This window comes from Dryobates pubescens, chromosome 4 (assembly GCF_014839835.1).
Source record: "Dryobates pubescens isolate bDryPub1 chromosome 4, bDryPub1.pri, whole genome shotgun sequence".
NCBI classification, from domain to species: Eukaryota; Metazoa; Chordata; class Aves; order Piciformes; family Picidae; genus Dryobates; species Dryobates pubescens.
This window is the reverse complement of record NC_071615.1, coordinates 19,497,736-19,509,880: the sequence shown is the minus strand read 5'-3', so window position 1 is coordinate 19,509,880 and position 12,145 is coordinate 19,497,736. Positions and strand designations below refer to the sequence as shown.

The 12,145-nt window shown below is 45.7% G+C and overlaps 1 protein-coding gene across 1 annotated transcript in view; it reads left to right on the top strand.

Moving 5' to 3' along the window:
- Positions 1-9,292: 9,292 nt before the first annotated feature.
- GSG1L (GSG1 like) overlaps positions 9,293-12,145 on the top strand; it is a 67,391-nt gene continuing 64,538 nt past the window's right edge. The window contains exon 1 of the mRNA XM_054180740.1: positions 9,293-10,325. Within this exon, the coding sequence (XP_054036715.1) occupies positions 10,025-10,325 (301 nt within the window). The 5' untranslated portion in view covers positions 9,293-10,024. The remainder of the gene's footprint in view (positions 10,326-12,145) is intronic.

Here is a 12,145-nt window from a genome sequence, read left to right as displayed (position 1 = left end):
TTTGCCATGAAGAGGTGTTTTTTCCTCTCTGCTTTGCTTTTACTATTGATCTCTTGCTTTTTTACTTTTGTTGCTGTGTCTTCCCAGGAGCAAAGACCTCTGCTTAAATTCAGATTTGGTATCCAAATGTTTCAAATCCCCTTGCTGCATGGACAAACTTCCTGTGCTTTCTAGCTTCTGCCTCAGTGTAAACTCAGTGCAGTATTCTGTAAAATTCAGCTTCAGCTTCTAGAGCTAACCTGACTATCCTGCTTTCCTGTGGCTGCCAAACTTCACACTCACCTTCAAGATCTCTACTCAGCTTCCATCTGTCTCCAAGCCAGCAACAGCACTTGAGATCATGAGTACAGCCTAGGGGCTCTTGATCCATTGGCTTGGAATACGCTTTCAGTGACAGAATGCATGCTCATGCTCTGCAATTCATACTGGCCCCATCAAAAGCCATCCCTGGGCATAAGTAGCCTCTCCTGCTCTGCTCTGGTAATGTCTGCTTTCCCAAATCCATTTTGTACAGAGTACAATTTCTGCAGAGAATATACAGAAACATAGACCCCAGGGTACAGACCTGTCTCAGTCCAGAGAGGGAAAGAGACTAGTTCTTTTGAATATTCCCGTGTTGTGAAATTAATAGGCACAAACGAGGCCAAAATAGCAACAGCTAGACTATTTATTACATGGAGAAAATGGAAATAAGAAGGGGAGAGGGAGAAGATAGAGAGAGAGAGAGAAGAGAGAGAGAGAAGAGGAAGGGAATTATATTACCACACCCCTCACCCACCCCAAGACAGTTTGAGTCTGTGGAGGAAAGATGCTGGGTTTGTAGAGAAAGGGTGCTGAGGCTTTGACTGGAGATGCGATGTGATCCCTCTGGGCAGCATGGGTCTGTAGAGAAAGGGTGCTGAGGCTTTGGCTGGAGAATAGATGAGGTCCCTCTGGGCAGCGTGGGTCAGCTCCATGAGTGGCAGCAAGTGGGACTTAGGACACGGAGAGAGGGTTCAGTCTGCTTCCTTCCTTCTCAGCGGCATGGTCCTCCTTCAGCGTTTTTCTCTCTGCGTTTTTCTTCTTTCCATTGCGGTTTTCTTCCTCCTGAGCCAGTAGTGGTCAAGTCTTTCATACAGTTTTTAGTCCTTAGGTATGTGTCCAAGCATTGTCCCTCAGGAATTCAGGAGCCAGGAAATCATAAGTATCCAGATATCGTTCCCCAGGAAGTCTTTTTGTGTAATCCTGTGTGTTTAGGCAGGAGTCTAGATGGAGCGGGGGGAGGGCCTCCGCCTTCCCCTTCTCCATTTAACCTGCCCACACACCCATTACACATCCAGAAACAGGTGGTGAGTCCATTGTCTCGCCACCCTCCCTTCCTGGAAATGATCTTGTCCTGAAGGCATGATGGCTGGGTCCTTGGCCCAGCTGCAGTCCAGTGTTATCACGATGCAATCACAAGGTGATTTGCATCCAGGATTGGTCTTTGCTCTGCCCCACAACATATTGTCTGGGCAAGCAGCAAGTGATTTTATCTTTGTTGAGTCATACAAGGAATTTAGACTCTTACAAGACCCTGGTCAAACAAATTTGCCTGGCTACCCCTTTTTGAACTAAAAGCTCATTGCCAATTCATATTCCACCACTCACAATGTCTGGGCATATGGATGAATCCTCATTATAGGAATAAAATACATGGACATACAAATGTGCAACATCATTCTCGACATAAATGACATCAATTGTGTATAGCTGAGTCCTTTGCCAGGCAGAAACTGGTAACCACTGCCATTTGAATATTCTAGCTTCTGTCCCTAGAATTATAGTGATAATAGAAGGGTAAAACATCATCAAAAAGGAAAAGGAAGAGCAAGGTGCCATCTGAGAGGAGTTAAAATGACATTTTGGAGCCTGTTCTGAGAAAGAAGTCAAATTGTCATCAAATCCATCTTAAATTTGGCTGCTTTGCCACAAGGACTGGGATGTAATTTTTCTAAGAACTGTATGATTACAAGATTGTGATCAGCTGAGAGTGATCAGCTAGTGTCAGGGTAACCTTAGCAATGCTTCAAAAAATGGAAGTGATATAAATTAATTCATCTGGAATTAGAGCATTAAGCTCCTCCAAAAGCACAGTGGGATATGACAATACATAATATATGGGGGAAACTGTAATGTTTCCACAATAATGGAATGTGGAAATCAGATGCCTGGGTTATAAAAGTTCATGTTTGTGTGACAGGCCCTTTGAAATAGAATAGAATAGAATAGAATAGAATAGAATAGAATAGAATAGAATAGAATAGAATAGAATAGAATAGAATAGAATAAACCAGGTTGGAAGAGGCCTTGGAGATCATCGAGTCCAAACTAAATGTCTCAGCATTGCTGTTTAGTGTGGCTACCTTTGCATTCGGACTACTATTTTGCCAGGCCAAGGAGTCTCTGAAAGGCTCACAAGCTGCCATTAAGGCTTTGGTGTGCAAGAATGCTTCTTTAACTGTAGCAACAATGTGAGTTGTGCTGCCAGACTTCTCAAGTGAGCCTATAACTTCTTGTAGTGACTTAAAGATGTCTGATCCAATTTAGACTTAACAAAAGTACTAACTATTAACTCATCCTTCATCTTAATCCAATCCAACAGTATGCAGATTGATAGTGAGGGAATAATTAGAATAGAATAGAATAGACCAGGTTGGAAGAGACCTTCAAGATCATCACATCCAACCCATCAACCAATCCAACCCACCTAAACAACTAACTAATCCATGGCACCAAGCACCCCAGCAAGTCTCCTCCTGAAAACCACCAACGACGGTGGCTCCACCACCTCCCCAGGCAGCCCATTCCAATGGGCAATCACTCTCTCTGTGTAGAACTTCTTCCTCCCATCCAACCTAAACCTCCCCTGGCGCAGCCTGAGACTGCCACTCTGTGGTGGGTTCCCGGCTGTGGTAAGTTGAGAGAGGGCCTAGCTCTCCCTCCCCCACAGAGTAAGAAACCACAGCTAAACTCAGTCAGAGGAGCAGACTCTATTTACAAGCATATATAGAAAGCAGATTATATATAACACAATATATACAGGTATTTACAATATATACACAGAAATATACAACAAAGAAAAATAACACAACAAAATTCCCTTCCTGAGAGGAGGGTTTCCCTCCTTGTAACCCCTCTCTCTCCCCCCCTACCTCCCTTTTTTATCAAAAAGGGGTTAGAGAGATAAAGAAAGGGAATTATTAAGGAAAAGAGATGTTATTAGGCTTCAAAAGCCTATGCAGGATTAGTTTGCTTATCTCAAGGTCAACTCCAGCTAGTTTGCTGAGAAGCAGGCAGGCAGAACAGGCTGAAACCCAAGCTGAGAAAAAATTCTAACTGCCCTACAACTTAAAGTTGCATTCTGCCCATCCACCAATGAAATTCATTTAGAATATCATGTTTTCATTTTGATACAAAAACATTCAGCCAGAGTGTTCCCAACACTGTCTCTCTCTTAAAGGCACAGCTTCAAACGGTCACACCGGCTCAAGCAAGCAATAAATCAAATCAATTACCGGGCCCCATGTTGGGCGCCAAAAAGAAATGTGGTGGATTGAGAGGAAAGGCCCAGCTTCCCCTCCCTCACTAAGAAGAAATAGCCACAGCCAACTCAGCTGGTGAAGCAAAAAGGAAATGCTGTATTTACAAAGCAATGACCGCAGGGAAATTTATGTACACAAACATACAAAATTTACAATATATACACATAAATATACAGCAAAGAAACAAAAACAGGAACAAGACCCCCGGCAGAGGGGATTTCCTCCTGTACCCCCTTCACCCCCCTACCCCCCTTCTTCCCCAAAGAGGGTTACAAAGAGAAAAGGGGAGTTAATGTGGCAGAGGCCTAGGTGCAGCAGGAGGATTAAGCTTATCTGTTATTTGGCCAGAAGCCCAGAAGCAGTCAGCTGGAAAGGGTAAGTGAAAGGAAGCGAACTGACCGAAAGCTCCTGCTGCACCACCAGAGTGCAGAGTCACCATATGTGCAGGCATTCAAAAATGTGCAGACATGGCACGTTTGGACATGGTTAGTGGGCAAGGTGATGGTTGGTCTTGATGGCCTTACAGGGCTTTTGCAATCTTAGTGATTCTATGATTCTATTTTATTTCCTCCCAGAATAGGAGGACATGTGTAAATAGCCTATTGGGAATGATCTTGGGAATATCTTACCTGTTCAGCCTTTCCAGGAAGCTTAACTAGTCAGCTCTCAGCATGACTTCAGGCCTGTCACTTCTTTTCATCTCCCTTCCTCTCCACCACATGCTGGAAGAATTAAATGCAGATGTCAGGTAAGTACAAATGTGTTAGCATCTCAATGCCATTACAAGCCTATGGACTACCCAGTTTTCATGCAGAGCACACTGCTAGATGATTGATCTAACTCTAGGACAGCCTTCACTTCAGAGAGCTGCAGAGATCCTCTGTTCCGAGGAGAAAGTACTGCCCATCCTGGTGGCCAAGCAAGGATGGGCAGTACTAAGTGATTAAGAGATCCAAAGCAGCTACTCTGAAGAAGACAGAAAAGTCTTCTCAACTGGCCAGTGGTACTGGGCCATGGAAATTGTTGTGGGGAAAACACACAGGAGAATCAACAGATTGTTCTACTGCTTTCATTTCTATCTAGACTGCTAAAGGTCTTTGCCACAGTACTGTCAGAAACTATTTTTTGCCTGGTCAGTTTAGGAACAGGAAGAATTTATCTTATGCATGATTCAATGCCCACAAGCAAAGTGCATGAAAGACACGCTTCAAGTCAAAAGTTAAACTGAAGACTAAGATTTCATACAGTGTCCATATGCAGCCCACCTTCAAATACATCCTGGTGGGACTGAAGGCTTGATTTCTGTTAAAATAAAAGTAAAAATCAAAATGTGTCTCAGTAGCATCCTTTAGATGAACAGGAAGGTACAGCTCAGCCTGGGGGACTGAACACAAATTAGAGTTCTTAGAAAACAATAACAAATGAGGGGAAAACAGCAAAAAGTAGCCTATATATGAAATGGAATGAGGGCAAATGATGCATGAGTGACTAACACAAGCTAGTGATCTGGGGGAAGTATGCAGAGCATTTCCATCCTAATCCTTTTCTCCAAATCCAAAAGTCAATTCTGTTAGGTGACTGAGGTAAGGAAAAACTGGATGTTTGAGTGGGGGCAGGGGAAGTATATTGGGAGCACACCAACCATTCATATTTGCCACAGTAAGAAAAGAAGAAAAATACAAGCCATGCAAAACTTTATGTCAAAGGAAGACAATTGTGACTAGAGAAGGAGATTCTGGACCATTTGTAAGACAAATGACTTGAACAAGTGGATTCTGTGGCTCTAGTGCTGAGGAGAAGCAAAGCTGAGCTACCAGGATGGCTCTGATCCAAGGTGGTAGGAAGAGCCAGGAAGTCCAGTCCAGTGACAGATGGAAAAGGCAATAGCTACACATGAGGAAGCCCAGGAGGACCTGTAAGAAATGAGAATTTAAAGTAAAGCTATTAAGGTTTCTAAAATGTTGATTTCAAAACAGCATATAATGCCAAGCAGTTAACACTGCTGGTGTCCAATAACCAACCAGCCTAAGCTCACCATGCCCCCTGCCACCCCCCAAAAAGTGGGGCTTCCTCTCCTTCTACTGAATGTTGCTTCTGTTGTCTACTAGTGGAAAACACAGCCTGAGACTGAAATGGTTCCTTTGCAAATGCTATCATTATTTTAAATCCTCTGGGTCATATTCCTTTTGTCCTCTAGTAAATACTAAGTAATAACAATTTGCAATGATCCTGTAAGAAATAGTGAAGGAAAAGGGATTTAGCTCTAACTCAGGGAGGTAGTTTTTCTCACAACGTCAGAGAAAAGCTATTGCTGCAAAAAGGATTTTAAAGGTTCTTGCAGACACAATATGAAAACTACTTCTCTATAGCATTTAAACCCTCCTGCTTTACTATTAAAGATAATACCACATAAATACAACTTAATCCAGGCATCTGAACTGCCTTCTGTGACAAATGTATGATCTTTCCATTTTTGCACACAGCAAATCTGATAAACAGAGATTATATAAAGAGAAAAATTGTTGGAGCATTACAGCACAAGTGAAGCACAGCCTAGTCCCCTTCTTCTCAAGTAATCCAAACATACACAGCCAGAGGAGTCTAGTAATTAGAAAAAAAAATAAATTACTTCTGTTAGGGAAAGAAAGCAAACAAAAACCAATTCATAGAATCCTAGAACAGCTCGGGTTGGAAGGGACCTCAGAGATAATCTACTCCAACCTCCCTGCCTCCTCTCCATGGGCAGGGAAACCCCTCAACTAGACTCAGCTTCTCAAGGCCTCATGCAGCCTGGCCTTGAACACCCTCAGGGAGGAGGCATCCACAGCCTCCCTGGGCAGCCTATTCCAGAGTCTCACCACCCTCATACTAGGGAACTTATTCCTAAACTCCACTCTAACCCTGCTCTCCCTCAGCTGCAAACCATTCCTCCTTGCCCTGTCTCTAGACACCCTGATGGAAAGTTCCTTTGCAGCCTTCCTGTAGGATCCCTTCACGTACTGGAAGGCAGTTCTAAGGTCCCCCCAGACCTTAAATTCATGTTTGAAAGCTTTAAGCTCTGACTTTGAACATACTATGTTTTGTGTGGAGTATTTTTAAATGCTCAAGATATTAAAACTATCACAAAATAAACCAAATTTCTGAGATACATATATCTATACACACACGTATATATTCCCATAATCTCTGTTCTCAACAACCAGCCCAATAAACAAAAGTAAAGAATATAAGGAGGAACAGAAGGAGAAGTATCTGTTAGCACTGGGTGTAAAAACAAAAGAAAAACTCAAAAAAACCCACCTCAATCTTAAAAGTAATTAGAATAGAAATTATGCCTGATAACCAAACTCTGGGATGCCCACTCCTCAGGAAGATGGGCACAGGGAGAAACAGGGTGTGCAGAAGTCAGTGCTATGATCAGAAAACAGAAAGCACAGAGCAGCAGAGAAGATTTATGAGAAAAGACCTGTAAGACCTGTATTCACACTTGGAAAAGTGATGATTCAGATACTGACAGCCACTTGAAAGATAATCCTGAAGAAGAGTGCTAGCTTTCTTGTGAAGGCATTCTATCAAAGTTTAAAGTGCATTGTTTATTCCTCTAAGGAGGCAGATAAGCCTGAGGAACACAGGAACACACAAATGCAATATCAAGTGGAGTATCTTGCAATATAAAAATAACTGGAGTAATAACCTCCAAATAGCTATCATCTGTATTTCTTGTTTGCAATTAAACCAAGCAAACAATGCTGATTATCTGCCTGCAAGATGTAGAGCACTGGAGTAGGCTTCCAAGAGAGGTGGTGGAGTCTCCATCTCTGGAGTCATTCAAAACCCACCTGGATACTATCCTGTGTGACCTGCTCTGTGGGGGGTTTGGACTAGATGAACTCCAAAGGTCCCTTCCAACCCCTACCATCCTATGATTGTGACTGGAACAGGAAGAGATGTGCTGCAGTTCCAACAGCATGAAGAAGACTGTGTACAGAGGCACGCTGCTGGCCAACACCACTGGAAAAACCTGACACATGGGCAGGCAGAAGTGGGCAAAAGGAAGGCCACTTGGGGAGGGAAAGTGTCTGCAATACAGAGCTATTTCACTAACCTTGCAAAGCTGCCATCAGAACTCTTCTCAGAGAAGCATTTTTCTAGTAAATGACTAAAGCCAAGTGAGTTAGTAGACACAGTGACAAACCTCAGCAACAGCCAGAACCAGACATGCAGGACAGGCACCCACAAGAGGCATAACAGAGTCCAAAGGCTACCTGCGAGGGGGGCATGAGGGAGGCAGGAACAGGTCCCTGAAGTCCTGTGTGGTGTCATGCTAAGGAGAAACTTCACCTGGTCCTTCCCAGCTTTTGTCAAGGAGCTGGAGAAACTACCACCACATTTCATGTCTGCAGGCAGTGAGGCAGAAGATGAGCTTTTTTCATGTTGCTCAGTGCTCTGACTTCATGGAGTACAGGGTGTGAGACAAGAGCATTGACCCATCTGTTAGCATGAGCCTGTGGGTCTGTATGGTTATTCCCAGGGCTTGATGGGAACTCTGCTGGACTGCTCTGAGGGGCCACATGCATCTTCTGGGCTCCTCAGTTTAGGAAAGGTGTTGAGATGCTGGAAGGTGTCCAGAGAAGGGTGACAAAGCTGGGGAGGGGTCTGGAGCACAGCCCTATGAGGAGTGGCTGAGGGAGCTGGGGTTGCTTAGCCTAGAGAAGAGGAGGCTCAGGGGAGACCTTCTTGCTCTCTCCAACTCCCTGAAGGGAGGTTGTAGCCAGCTGGGGGTTGGTCTCTTCTCGCAGGCAACCAGCATCAGAACAAGAGGACACAGTCTCAAGCTGCACCAGGGGAGGTTTAGGCTGGATGTTAGGAAGAAGTTCTTCCCAGCAAGAGAGATTGGCCATAGGGATGTGCTGCCCAGGGAGGTGGTGGAGTCACCATCACTGGAGGTGTTTAAAAAGAGCCCGGATGACCCACTTGGTGCCATGGTTTAGTTGATCAGATGGTGCTGGGGGAGAGGTTGGACTTGATGATCTCGAAGGTCTTTTCCAACCTGGTCTATTCTATTCTATTCTATTCTATTCTATTCTATTCTATTCTATTCTATTCTATTCTATTCTATTCTATTCTATCTTCATGCCCTTGCAGGGCAATCAAAACAAGGTTGAAAGGAAATCTCACTGAGTCCAAAGCCCAGGAGGAATGGGCAAATTCACCACAGAAAACTGAGTTCAGCTACTGAGTGACACTTAACTGTTGTAGGACAAATGTGGCCAACCTCTGACACATGGATAAAAGGTCTTACAGACTGTCCACCACCATCACGAGGTGCCCTGGTCTTACAACACTCAGTATTCACTGTACAGCTCACAGAAATGTGGGAGTGGGTTATAAACTCTGAGTCAGCTAACCAAGAAGACAGGATGATGCCCCTTTCTTTGGCAGAGGGGTATTATGCAGTGCTCCATGCTCTCCCAGCATTGCCACCTGGCAAGTAAAGGCCAGGGCTTGCTCTAATTAGTCCTCTTTCTCTGCACAAACCAAAACCCACAAAATGTCCTACAGACCCACTTCAAACAGATCATCTGCATGGGCTCTGTCTGGAAATGAAATCCCAAGAAAGGGGCTCTTCTTGGCATCGTGAGTAACACAAGCTTTACTCATTAAATTCTTTCAAATCTCAATTCCTCTGGGGCCTTGCTGGCTGCCAGAGCAAGCCCCTGAAAGCAGGGATTTACACCGGGACGCTGACAGCAGAACCAGATCCCCGATTTACTGCTCTCTAGCTCGGAGCAGAAAAGCCAAAGTATCACTCCATCCCTTCTCCTCCTCCTGGACAAACCTCTACTCTTTTGCCACATGAAAAATATATTTCACAGCTCCAAATAGTGATTCTTTCTGGGACTAAGATGTGACGCCTCCCCCCGGTCCACCTCAGCCGTCAGCACGCTGCAGTGGTCCCCGAGGTCTGGTGAGGACGGTGGCGGCAGGCAGTGGCTGTCCCTGCTGCCTGCCTCCCACTGAGTTCCTCCGGCTCCATCCCGGGGGAGCAGAGGCCAGCCAGCACCGCAGCCCGCAGGTGTGTCCCGGCGCAGGAGCCCCTTGGGATGATGTGCGGTGCCCGAGCAGATGTTCAGTGGCTCTGGGCGCCGTGTGCGAGGCAGACCCTCTCCGCTCCCGTCAGCGCGCTGAAGCTCACCGACTACCAGAGCACGGCCGCGCTCCCGCCTGCAGCTGCTCCCCAAACGTACAAAGGCAGGGTTTGAAGTGAGCAGAAGAATGGGAGTCTGGCTGCAGCGCTTCCTTCCCTGCCACGACAACAGACTGGAAGAAGCCGAGAGTTTTGATGCCTGGAAAACTGGATTCTGAATCGTGAGAGGCTTTTGAAGCCCCCTCCCTCCCAAATAAAACAAACCCTTTTGACTTCTTCTCTCAGCAGGAGGGGGAGGGAGGGCGGATTTACCATGAAGACAAATCGAAGATGCAGAGCCCTGCTAGCAGTGAGTCTGAATCTGATGGCTCTCCTCTTCTCTACAACAGCTTTTATCACGACCCACTGGTGCGAGGGCACACAGAGGGTCCCCAAGCCCAGCTGTGGGAAAGAGAAGAAGACAAACTGCCTCAACTACAGCGGGAATGAGACTGCAAATGAGACAAACCAGAACGTGGTTCATTACAGCTGGGAGACGGGAGATGACCGCTTCCTTTTCAGGTATTTCCACACTGGGATCTGGTACTCCTGTGAGGAAAACATCAACGCTGCTGGTAAGTATAAAACAACTTCCTTCCAGCTTGCGTTGCTTTGTGTTTGGCTCGCTGTGATACAGGCACAAGCAAGCTGCTCTGTGCTGTAGCTTAAGGCAGATTCACCCTGCAGGGAGAGGCAGGATTTTAACAGTTCTTTGTTGAAAAGCAACCTGTTTCCAGAGAGAGCAAGGGTTTGCTTGTTTACCTGCTGGCTGGTGCAGGGTCTGTGCTCTAAAGCCAGATGAAGCTCTGAAAAGCAGAGTGTGCCACCCTGACGAGCACTGCAGCCAGGGACTGGTCACCGCTTCCCTTCTGGGAGCTGCTCCATGGAGCGCGCAAACGACAGCGGCTGATAGTTGCTAAGGAGGCTCTGACATCTCATTGGAATTGCCCCTGAAATAACCCCTGGGGCAGTGGTCTGAACAGCAGGGACAGCACAAAGGTGACAGTTTCATTAGGCTGCAGCCTGGGCTGCCTCTTCTCTAGCATCCGTTAAGTAAATGACCACCCACAACCCCTTCCTGCCGGCTGGATCATATGGTTATCGGAGTAGAGAAATGGCAGATAAAGGGCACAACTGGGCACAAGAAAGCTCATTTCTGCTCCCTGCTCAGCCATTTACTTGCTGAGAATCACTCAAGAAGACATCTCCCCAGCTTATCAGTGCATTCATTTCCTCTGCTGTACCCTGGCACTTACCAAGAAATAAAACACTGGGGGGTGGATGGAAGGTAGCAGCCATGGGACTGATTTAAGTCTCAACAGATGCAAAGTGACAGTCCCTACTCCCAGAGCTGTCTGCTAGAGCTAACATCCGAGCTCAGCTTTTGAAAGAGCTTCTTTTCCACATTATGTGACTGGCAAATAAAGTTTACAAATGTGACACAGTATGAGATAATGTCCCATGGATACTGGTTTCTATTCCATCCTCCCATTGCCCAAGGAGTAGAGTGGAGAGCTGGTCCTTCACCACTGCTGGCAGAGGGGAACAATTAATCATCCAAGGTGTTGTGTGTCTGAGGGCACAACCTCCCTGAGAGTGGGAAGTTTATGAGATCTTGGTGAAAAAGCTCTGTAAGGATGAACTATCCAGTGGGGCAAAAATGGGGAGCAGCTCACAGCCTGTTTCACCCCGAGGCGATGTGCATACTCACTGGTATTTTTGAGGATGGTGCTTCAAGATTTAATTGATCATGAAAACCCCATTTAATGTATGAAAAGGAAAGTTCATAAACTCCAGCCTTGGGACTGCCAATAAACAGCTCCATATCAAAATGAGGCCAAAGTAATATTCTTTATATGAGAAGGGGGAAAAAAATGGGGGGGGGGGGGGGGGGGAAGGTTATTTGTCTAGATGATGTGGAAATAAACTCAGGCCACAGCAGCCTGAGTGAGGAGCTTAAGACTGACTTTCTGAGTTGTCTGAGCTGGGATTGGGACAATCAAGCATGCCCACAGTTTTGGCAGATATTGAAAGCTTTCCAAGCCAAGATTTATGTGTGAGGTAAGTTGTAACTGTGTGACTAGCCCACTCAGAAAACTGAGTTATCTGTGGGAGAAAAGAAATGCAGTGATCTATTCTGTACTGGGTAAACAAAGCTGTGCTGCCGTGGGTGATCTCAGGAGATAGCTGGAAGCCAGCTTTAGAAAGTTATGGTGAAAACAGGAGAGAAGGGGTTGGTTCTCCCTCTTCACACCTCCACAGCAGCGCTGTGTGTGTTTCCTCTTCTCTGAAACACTAACTTGGTGAAAAGTACTCTGCAGTGAGTGAAGCAGGAGTGACCAAGCTTTGGAAAGAATCCCCTTAAGTAGATGGGTATGCTGGCTTTGGCAGCTGC